Genomic DNA, 11,811 nt, shown 5'->3' on the forward strand with positions numbered 1-11,811 from the left:
CCAGCAAGACGTGGCGGGCGAGAATAAGAGGGTGTCTTGGGCCGGCCTTGACACGGAGCGAGGGACCTCGAGGAGATCACGGCCCTCCTGACGGACCCCGCCGTGACAAGCACATTAAGATTCTGCTCTCTTTGCATACCAGTTCATGTTGAGAATTGATAGAAGACATGGGTAGCCAAAGGCAACATAGTACAATCCTTGTCGCAGCCCTTAATTCTAGAAACAGATGAGTAGATACTGGTGCCCCAGTGAAAAATCAAGATTAGATCGCATAACTCTGTGACCCAGATTTAAAAAAAAAAAAAGTCACATGAAAAAGCAGAGTGGCTCAGAGGGTGGTCATTCTTCCTAATCAGGCCTTTATTAGCTTCTGCCCCTTCCTTATTCCTCTAGCTGTGTGCTATGGCCTAGTCTCATATGAAACCATTACCTGTAATGTAATTTTGAACTTTTGAATATGGCTTCATTATCCAGAGAGAGTGCTATTTAGATTATTAAATGTAGTTAGTAAAAGACAGCCAAAATCATGAGAGAGTAATCGAGTTACTCCATCTCTTATCAAAGCTGAAGTATCAATGACAACCTTTAGTTAAAATAATAGATGAAATTATACTGGACAAGCACAGAGATCTGTTTCTGGAGTGCCAGCTAAAGTACATGCAGTGACATTTATTATCTCTTGACGTTAATTTCTGAATTTGCTTTTGAAATCATTTTTAGTTGTCAAGTTTTAAATTTAACAAAACTCAGTCCTAGTGTCAAGAAAGATACTGACAGTGGTTCATTAGCTAAACTTAAATATAAAATGTTGCCAGTTTTTTCTATAGGCTTCAAAATGCCAGTCATACTTAAAAGAAAAATAGCTCGCAGGTAGCACTGACGAGGCTGGAAAATTCCATTTTGTAAGGAAAATAGTCCTTAATGTGAGGTTTATTATGAAAATGTGCCATTAGCATCAAGAAACGATAAGACTATCATTCCACTCAAAAGATTCATGACCTCACAGAGCTTCGGCCCAAAAGAAAGAACTCCCTAGTTTAGGAAATTCAACTCCAACAGGCAGAAGCCAACAGAATCAGTGGCAATAAAAATGCTTCAATAATAAAATATTTCAAGGTAACTTTTAAAAAAGCCCTCAATCAAGACATACAAATGGTATTTGCTGTATGCAGGGGTTTTGCAGGCTTGTTCTGGGGTCATTGATGAGACAATTAAAGGTCACAGAGAGAGATTATATTGTTGTCCCATGGGTTAGAAGGGACTTTACTCCAAATAGTTTATTATTCCCAGGAACATTTCAGCTTGTATTCTATAATTTTATAGAAAAACCAGGCTGATTTGGATTTTTTTATTACACTCCCTTTTGTTTCTGCATATTCCTGACCAAAAACACCACATTTTTCATGGATAACATTTTGAACAGCAAGCTGTTTGAGTAGACACATCCCCTCTGAAGAGAGGAGATAGGCCTGGATTCACCACATGTATAGCACTGCTCAGGCTGCTGACCCATGGAAAATGGTGGGTTACAGTTTCAGGGAAGGTGAATCTAACTTTCATAAGAGAGACTATCAACACCAGTTTCCTGGCCAATGTGTGGTTCAGGTCATTACATTCTAAAGGAAATTCTGAATTTTAAATTCAGAATGATTTTAAAATTCCTCTGTATTAAATTGATGGGCAGTGTCACCATACTCCATGATAAACTGCCACATTCCCATGGCAGGTATGAAGTGATTTCTTTTGCGTGATTTTTGTAAGGTTTTTTTTCAGGGTTGGCATTGAGTTACTACACCATCTTTTACCAGGGGCAGTGTCATTGGAAATGGCCTGTTCTGCCTGTCATTTTTCCAGCACACCACTGACATTTTCCTTACCACCTTCCACAACTCCAGATCCATCTTCACTTCTGGAGTGGGTAGTTGGGCATGGTCCCTGAGTGAGAGAGCTCCCTAGTTCATCACTTGTATTGGCAATGGTGTTGTTTGTGATCCAAACCCTAAAGAATAACCAGCTTCCTTGTGGAGAAAAGTTTTGATTCCAGTGGTTCTCAACCCTCCCAGACTCGAGACCCCCCCCCCCCCTCAACTTTTTTAAATTTAGCAACACCCTGTTTTAAAACTTATAGAATTATATTACTGGTATTCTTATGTAAAGTTAATTATCTTGTTAATACATTATTACTTAATTCAGTCATTATAATTATTTTATATTCACCCCATTGCTACTGCAGCCAGGTAGAACTGCACCACATGCTTCCTGCAAAGTCAGATTGGGAAGTAGCTGTGGCAAGGGCATGTGCTCTTGCTGCAGGCCTTCCTGGTCCAACTGCACATGGTGTCTCCTGGAAACAGAGGTATACGGGGCAGGTGAAACTGTCCCGTGTGCCTTTGCTTTCAGTTGGCACATCGGAGCTGAAGTGAGAAGCAGCTGCAACAGAAAGGCACACCTGGCTGGATTGCATTAGTGTGTTCTTGCAGCACCCAGGTTGAGAACAACTGCTTTAGCCATATCGAACAGAAAAAAGACCAAGCTGCTCTGAATTATCTGGGTGTGTCCTTGTCTCTAGGGAATGCCCATGCCACGCCTGCTCTGGCACGCAGCAGGTTACCCTCAGTGAAGTAGGAAAGGCTGGGGCCAGCAACTGTGCCTGCCCCAGCAGCCTTACCTTGGGTTCTGGGGACCTCTGGGAGCTGCAGCAGCAGCAGGAAGCCCGTCCGGCAGCCAAAGTATGGTTCTGGTTGGCCAGGCTCCAGTTTTGGGCAGTGTGCGCTGCTGCCACATGAACTGCCCTGAGTTTTTTTGACATTGGATTTTTTTTGACCCCAGGATCTCCCAGGATCAACCCCCTGCAAAGTATCATCACAGAGAAGGCCTGCATGTGCGGTGTGTGGCACCACAGACGGGTCTCCAGCGCCACATACCGCATGTCCATGGTTATCTGGACGTGGGCCTTAAGTCCGTTGGCCATGTACATTTTTCCAAAGCTATCATTATTAATATATAAAAGGAAAAATATTTTTTCCTTGTTGTTCAGCCTCATCATCTTAGCTGAGAGAGGAAGAATAGCATTACAGAAGAGGATGTGGAGACTACATCACTGTATTTCACAACTGTCTTTCCTCATAAAAGGAGAAAAAAATGTCTTAGCTCCTGGATGCTAAAAAAATTAAGCTGCCTGTGGAGTAAAATCAAAAGAGAATTCTGGGTTTGTAGAGGAAGAGTATGATGGGTAGATTACTACTTGTCAGGATTTCCTTTCTCCAGCTGAGACTGTTTTAGAATTATTTGGAAAACAGAAAACACTATGTAGATTTTAAAATAATATAAATAATCTGCTCTCTCCTCCTTGTATGTCCTGACATTTTGCCTACAAGCACCTGTCATTTCCATCCAATTTTAATTGTAGGTGCTAAAAGATAGGGACTTTTAAAAAAATCCTATTGTGAATCACCATGATCTGTCAGTACAGCGATGTGTGATATTACCCAAAATATGCTTTATTTTTATGTACACCTGATGTTCAGGATTTTCCAGCTGTGTTCTTTTTTTGCTAAAGTCCTTGACAGCAACAGTAAGCTGGTTAAAAATGAATAATATCTAGGATAACTTGAGAAAATCATCCTTTTGCTTCTAAAATTCTAGAGATTTCCATATGATTAAAAAAACAGTTTAAGTGCCAGTTTGCTTCATTATAATCCTCCAAAGCTTATGCTGTGGCTGATACATATATATAGTATAATGTTCTTTTATCATAACATGTCATTGCTTTCTGTGATGAGAGGCTGCACACAAATATAAAAAGGGATAATTTTATGCTCACTAATCCTTTTTTTTTTTTTTTGTAATATAACTGAAGATAATCAAATCGAATCTTACCCTCCCCTGTGCAGACTGATTACTTGCCACGTTCAGTAAAGATTTTTTTCCCCTCCATGTTCAGCACTGCATAGTTAGATAGCTGCATTATGAGAGGCTTCCTTTTGAGTATGAGATAGTTACTGTTGCAGCAGTCAGGAGGATGGACTAATGACCTCAGTCTGTAGGGTAAGTGTTAGGTTGATTGGTTAGCATGCTGTTCATTCACATATCATATATGCTGTGTTGATTGATTTACAGCCTCTTAGGCTGGTACATGCATGACCTCTGGAGGAAGCCATGAGGTCCAATTTGGGCTTTTACATGAAGAATTAAAAGCCAGCAAGCAACTCTTACTGGCAGAGTGATTCTGCCTTTTTGTTATAATGTACCATAACATCATTGGCTCCTCTTCCAGCACAAAGTTTGTTCAAAGATCAGAAGAGATTCTTAGTGTTGTCTTTAGCATCCAGAAAATCTAAGAAGAAGCCTAATCTGATCTAGTATCTGCTGCTCCTGACTCTTGCCACAGAAAGGTATGTATACACCTGAAGCTTCCAGCACTATAATGTTCAGGTGGCATTTATAGTATAAATTATGTATGAGTGGAACGAAGGGTATTTTAACAGCAGATAGCTGAAAAGCATTGCAATGTACTCCGAATCCAGCAGCATTGCCTGGAGCTACTCTGAGGCCTCTTTCTAAACTCAGGCATTAGCACAAAGCACACCTCTGACTGCAGGCATTTAAAGATCAACAGGGGCCAAAAAAGCTTTTAAGATCCAATGAAACCAGGAAAACAACCATGTTCCCTTTCAGTGTCAGGTTAGATTGCCATCTTATGAGTGCAGCTATTCCAGGTACAGAGTGCTTAGTGGTTTGGGTCTTGTTGTGTGGAGAAAGTGTTCCACAGCAAACATCTGTTTCTTTCACCTGCAAACCACAATGTGCTGTGAAAAAGCAGGACTGTAGCCACAGAGACCCAAGGGGGTGTGGGAAATCTGGCTCAGTGGGATGAGCATGGTTTTCTGAAACATGGTATCAAAAGAGCACTTAAAAAGGAGAGGATGCTTTTAAAGCACATGATACACCACAAATTGGGCAGATTAGGTTGCTTTTAAGCTTAAAGTTTTTACAGGATGTTCTCAGTACTGTCATAATAGTAATATTGGAGTTTTGCATCAGGACAACATGAGGGTATTTTTTTCTTTTTTTTTTTCTTTTTTTTTTTTTTTTTCAGGTACTGTAATATTGTCATTGCTTTCCAAAGTACAATTAATTATTATCAGTTGGGGAAAAAAACATTGTACAGAGCACATGGCATATATTTATACACTGGGTACAGCTGACATTTTTCTTTTCCATTTGTCAGTGTCATTGCTACATAAGGGACCTTGGGGTTATGGCTGATCACAGGATGAACAAGAGCCACCAATGCGATGCTGTAGTCAACAAAGCTAATAGCATACTGGGATGTACTAGCCGATGCATCGTGAGCAGGACTAAGGAAGTGATACTTCCAGTTTACTCCATGCTGGTGAGACCCCAGCTGGAGTACTGTGTCCAGTTCTGGGTGCCAGACTTCAAAAAAGACGTGGAGCACCTTGAAAGGGTCCAGAGAAGGGCCACAAGAATGATTAAGGGTCTGGAGGACAAACCTTATGAGGAAAGACTAAGGGATTTGGGACTGTTCAGCCTGGGGAAGAAAAAACTGAGGGGAGACTTGGTGGTCATCTATAAGTATGTAAGGGGTGAATATCAGGAGCTGGGGAAAAAAAACATTCACTAGGGCACCCCAGGGCAGGGCAAGGAGCAATGGCCATAAACTGTGTTAGTGGATAGGTTCAGGTTGGATGTAAGGAAGAACTTCTTTATGGTAAGGGTGACCAGAATCTGGAATAGACTTCCCAAGGAGGTGGTGCAGTCCCCAACCTTGGAAATCTTTAAGAGGAGAGTGGACAGACACCTTGCTGGGACCATTTGATCTCAAGACCATTCCTGCCCAGAGCAGGGGAGTTGGACTCAATGATCTTTCAGGGTCCCTTCCAGCCCTTAATTTCTATGATTCTGTTTTACAATTTAAATTCATATTTCATGTGCATGGGTACTGTCATCAGGCCAAATTCTTAACTAGCAAAAGTATCATTGCCCAGTTAAAGTAAATAGAGTTATGATTATTTAATCCAGTCAAGGATGTGACCCCTTAATTCTTTCTGGGGGAAAAAATGTCATTGTAGAAACAGCTGACCCATTAACAGAGTTGTGTTGACAACCACTGAGGATTTCACCCAAAAGTTATTGTAAATTTGATCTGTTTGTTGGGGGTCCCAAGCCTTGTAGGAGTTGTGCTTCTTTGAGGTGTAATGTCCATTGGTTTTGATAAATTCTGTGACAGACGTTGTGTTGTTTTTATTTATCAAGTGAATCATGAGGCATAGCACTGTACCCCCCACAGGTTCTCTGCTCTGCTGCTGTGAGAGTACTGGGCAAAGTTACCATTTTATTAATTAAAATTGTCTCAAAGCCAACAAGTTCAAAATCAAGAAGGAGGGAAAGAAGAAAGAAACAGACAGAAGCTCTCAGGGGTGGGGCAGAGGATTACAAATTATCCAAATGTAATGGAACAGCAGAACGAGATTTTTAAAAAAGAAATTACTATTGAAAACAAAGAGAGCAGTCCAGGACCACCTGGTTAGCATCACAGGACCTTAAAAAAGGTGCTGGAGGAAATAAAGATAGAGGAATTAAAACTTGCTAGTCCCAGTGCACACACTAAGAAAATTTCTAAAAACCTTGACCATTTGCTGAATAATGGAATGACTGCAGGTGAGTAACAGGCGGTCTGGATTCACAAAAGGATAGTCAAGCCTCAAAAAGGAGGACCAACATGATATAAGCTACAAGAATATCATTATTGTGCCAAAAAATAGAGGGGCCCATTCTGTTTCTGAAGCGTGGGAAAAGGTAGCTCAGTAGCCCTCTTCATACATCAGGACTGAATGCCACAATTCCCTGGTATCCTTGGCTCCAATCCTAGATGGGTTAATGTAAACTTTCTTCTTTTCATTCTGCTGCTTCCACCATCTTCCCCAGTGATCTTGCGCAGGCTTGGGTCCTGGCTTCACCAGTCTACCATTGGAGATTATAATACTTAGCTATTCTCCAAGGGTGCTTTGAGGCAATGTTTATTGCTGCTTATAAAGTACTTTGAGCTCCTTGAATGGAAACTGGTGGGACAGCAAACCACAGTTTTCTGGCATGCATTTTCAAACGAATTATGGGTCAGCCATATAACATCGGCAGACTCCTAATGTAAGCCTTTACAGTAAGAAAATGCCAAGAGATGCTTTGACACCAGGGGATATAATAACATATAACATCTGCAAACTCCTGATGTAAGCCTTTACAGTAAGGAAATGCCAAGAGATGCTTTGACATCCAAGCAGTTTGGGATCCAGGGAGAATCAAGTCCCAAACTGAACATTATTGTCATTTTAAATCAATGGCCATTGATCAAAAAGAGTACACTTGTGTTGACAGAAATTGCTAAGTGATCTAATAGGGTCATTCTTCATAACAGGATGGCTTATGTCAGGTGCATAGAAATGTTAGCAGCTGAATGATGACAGTTGTGGCTGGGAGTTCCAAGGCCCCGTTTCTCTGAATCTCCCATTTGCTACTTTATAAAGTACCTTAAGTGATCATTAAGGACCTGGTCCCAAAAGTCCCACTTAAAACAACTTCCATGGACCTTCTGTGGCTAGCTAGGGTCTGCTAGATCAGGACTATAGTGAGACAGCTGCCAAAGATACGTTATTGAACACCAGCTTATATCCTAGCCAGATGCAAAGATAGAATGAGCAGGGATAAGATATGGAGCATATAGAAGAGAGCATTGCTGTCATGAACCTACAGTGCTTGAGGGATTCATGGGATATCATTAATGTTTTCTTGAGCTCGTCTTACTGATATGGCATGTGTAGTCTCTATGTATAGGTACCACCAAGCTGTATTTAGCCTTGTCATTATTATGTCTTCATGAATTGTTATATTTGATATAAGTGTAATTTTGTGGGCAGTGATTAACTTAAGTGTTCCTTGCCCATTCACAGGTGGAAGAGGTAATCACTGAGAATTAGGATTTGACATGAGTTTGTTTACTTATCTCCCTTATAAACATGCTTTGAGGCACATGAGCCTTCTAGACAACTATGTGTTTACATTTCAAAGGAAGAGACCCATAAGAATACCACCTGGAAGGATAGTTCCCACGATGGGAAAATTAAGTGAGAGACAGTAACTTTAGGATACTGGATTAGTATTTTTCATGTCTGAAAGGATGCAGATAGTCTCCTGACCTTAATTAGAGCAGGAAAGATTTGTTAGTCTGGTAAGCATGTGTCTTTGAGGAGCAGCAAGTTATATGCCTAGTGTGGACTCCCCAAGAATCCAGTGGGTGATGTATAAAAGTGGTGAGATAAGAAACCAAACTTAAGCTTTGCCTTGAGAGCAAGTTGTGATCTTTAGTTTTTTTCCACCTATAGGGAAGCACTGAGGCCCCCAGCCAGCCAGCTGAGTAAAGCAGGCTGACAGGGAGCTTGAGGAGGCCCTGGCAGAAAGGTGAGAGGCAGAAGCTGCTTTCTAATCTGTTGAGCTGGATAGGAGCTGAAGTCTTAGGTTTAAGAGGCAGGGGAAGATCAGATTATTGTTCTGACATTTTCTTTTGTTTTTTTTCTTATATCTTTGTATCTCAACATATAGTTACTGATTTCTGATCTTTACTTTCATTCTCATAATACAACTTTTTATCATCTTTTTTACCCACTTACCATCCGTGCTATTTGATTCCAGAGCATCTAACCATACAGGGAGGCCTCTTCCACAGAAGAAGGAAATCCATCTTTTCTGAGGGGATGACTGGACAAGGGCATGATTCTTCTAGCTGGCAAAATCCCCTCTTCTAAGAGCTGGCGTGACGTAGGGGAGGCAGGTAGAGCTGAGATTCTAGAGGTCGGGGAGGTGACCTTTGAAGCATCTCAGTCTGCTCTCAGTGGTCAAGCTGCAGATAGCAAAGATTGGAGCCAGAGGTCTGAAAACACCTCAAAAGTGTGTCTCAAAGGCCACATCTGGGGCCAGGGCATGTCACAATTATATAGCAGTGTACTAGAACAGTGTAGATTAGAATAAGTAATCTCTAATGACATTCTTTCTCACTCTTTCAGAGGCCAAGGTCAAGGATGATATGAATAATTACATCAGCCAATATTACAATGAGCCCAGTAGTGGTAAGTTTCCTTTAAAGATTTAGATTAACAGTGAATTTCAGAGCCTCATTTCTGATTGCTGAATTGCATTGCTTGGTGCAGAACAAGCAAGCATGAGCAGTTAATAGATCCATTGTGAAATTAAACCAATCTTTATGAATGTCCTATCCTTTCCATGAAAGTTTTTGTCAAGATGAAACTCTCAAGGATAAAAGGCTTGATGGCACTCCTCCCACAGAAGTCAATTATAATGGTTTAAAAGATCCAGGTGTGTGATTTTACTGGAGTAAGACAGAGTGGTTCAAATGGGCTTAGAAAAGAAAACTGTGGAAAAGTAAGTGAATGGAAAGCAAATTGGAACATAACTTAGACAAGCCTCATGCTGGGGACCTTTTAGAAAGGTTAAACTGAGTGAAGGAAGGATAAGAAAACTCAATGCCAGACAAAACTGACATGTGAGTAGTGGCACTAGGTCAAACTCCAAATGGATTTCTATATCTTAAGGATTGTATTGTAACCATTAAGAGGGTCATAGGATCTGAGTTTGAAATAGGCACATACTCTACCACATTTTATACATGAGTACCCAGTATGATAGATTTTAAAAGCTATGAAATAAAGCAGATATTCAAAGCATCATAGGTGACTCTGTGCAAAGTTTGTTAATAAAAAATATGGGTTTTGTGTGGTATTTTTACCTTTCACTTTAAAAATGTACTCCCAGCTATGTGGTTGGGTTTTTTTTTTTTAAAAAAGGGAATATTTCAGTTCACAGTCATCTTCCCATATCTTTGTATTCAAAGACTTCATAACAAGATGCTTGTGAAAAGGAGTGTTTGGATGCACATATCATTTCTGTGATTATAACTACTTATTGCATGATTTTATGTGAAGATGTTCTCTCTACAATATCTCTACGTGGTTCAAAGTAAGGCCTTTTTATGATATATGATCTTATTATCTTTCCCTTCAGACAGTGGAGTTCCTGAGGCAGCTATTTGTGTCATTACCACAGCAGCCATAGATGTACACCACCCAAACATATCTTCTGACCTGTTCACAGTGGATGTGCCAATGAAGATAGGAAGTACTGGAACTTCCACTAGTGCCACTTCAGGCAGTGTCTCCAGATCCACAGACAGCTCTGTAACTAGAGCCCAGAGTGACAGCAGCCAAACCTTTGGCTCCTCCACAGACTGCAGTACAACCCGGGAGGAGTCTTCTGAGTATTGCCCCTTAGAGAGGACGGGAAACACAAGACATGACCAAATCGATCCAAGGCAGAGGGTCAACAATGCAGTAGTTCAGGAACTGTTATCATCCTTATCAGAGGATTCATGCTTAACACAAAAAGGATTGGATCCAGTCAACCTCAAACTACCGACTCCAGCAGGTTCCACTACAGCCAGCCCCGAGCTGGAGCACAGAGTGAACATTTACAACAGGAAGAACCAAGAGAGCTTTGACGTGTTCCAGATTAAACCAGCTATCCGCTTTCAGCAGAATGCCCCAGTGATCGACGACAAGTACAAATCTTTGGAATCCAAAGAGCCAAAGTTAAACAGGGTCCCAGATTCATAGTTCTCCACCATGGTGGGGAAAAACAGGAGACGTTCTAAGCTTTAATGGTGCGCTCAGAAGTACCACTGGCTGGATAGCTTGCTGCTTGCGTGGTTTGAATTAACTGAATATTCATAAATGCATGAGTTCTGAGAGCCAGCCGAAAACCATGACATTTCCAGGTTCCGAGGTCCTCGGGCTCAGCCCTGACAAGAGAGGAAACATTCTGTATTACAGAACAATGACCTCAAAGGTGTACAGATTCTTAATCTTTGTTTTGCAAGGGTTTGTTTTTTTTCTAAAATAAACATTTTTTTATGGAATTCTGAACAACTTCTGTCAGGTCAGGCTTCAGCAGGGTATGATACTCATAAATGTAAACTTGTTCTAAAATTTCTTACCGCCCCTTTGTACGTGACGACAGTTGTAAATCCCTTTGTACAAATACTGGCAATTCTTTTTCTTCTTCCCCAAAACTTTTCTCAAAGAGCACTTTGGGCAATGCAGATTAAAGAAAACAAAATATCTGATCAGTTTTTATTTTTGCATGAACTCTTTAAAAAACTTATTTTGGAAAAAAAAAATCTGATTTTTCACCTCCAAGCCAATGTGGTGAGAGAACAATGGACATTTTGCAAATTCAATTTTAATTAAAAAAAACCAAGCAAACAAACTAAATGTTTGTTCTATGCTTTTGTTCACTGATGTTAGGGGCTGGGCTATAGGCATAATGAAATACTGCAATTAGCTTCCACTTTGGGGGAAATATGTTAGTCTCATTTATTATGTGCCACAGAGTTTGTCTACACAGCTTGCACATAATATATTGAAATGACTGGATTCAGACAAAAGCCTTTTCTGATCTCAATAACCTTAGGTTTTTTTTAACTCAACAACCTTAGTCTGAAGTGTCCAAATGTAAGGGTTAACTCTTAAGGTTTTCCTAGCTCTGGCCATGGATTTTACAATTCAGCATGACAGGAACGTGCTTATGCAGCTTGTGTGCAGGGGTAAGTTGCACTGGGGTGATCCTCTGAGAGCCAGTGATGTCCTCTGTCTGGGGCACACAGGGACCCCAGTACAGCCTGTCACATGGGCTACTGGGTATATTCATCTTTTTTATTTTTAT

The 11,811-nt window shown here is 40.7% G+C and overlaps 1 protein-coding gene across 2 annotated transcripts in view; it reads left to right on the forward strand.

The window, feature by feature from the left end:
• The window catches only part of TMEM266 (transmembrane protein 266), a 129,126-nt gene extending 117,716 nt beyond the window's left edge, over positions 1 to 11,410 (forward strand). For both annotated transcript variants that reach the window (XM_025208393.1, XM_006027223.2), the window contains exons 10-11: positions 9,081 to 9,143; positions 10,096 to 11,410. In XM_025208393.1, the coding sequence (XP_025064178.1) occupies positions 9,081 to 9,143; positions 10,096 to 10,703 (671 nt within the window). In that variant the 3' untranslated portion in view covers positions 10,704 to 11,410. The remainder of the gene's footprint in view (positions 1 to 9,080; positions 9,144 to 10,095) is intronic.
• Positions 11,411 to 11,811: the final 401 nt, after the last annotated feature.

The sequence above is a fragment of the Alligator sinensis genome, unplaced genomic scaffold (assembly GCF_000455745.1).
Source record: "Alligator sinensis unplaced genomic scaffold, ASM45574v1 scaffold954_1, whole genome shotgun sequence".
Classification (NCBI taxonomy): Eukaryota; Metazoa; Chordata; order Crocodylia; family Alligatoridae; genus Alligator; species Alligator sinensis.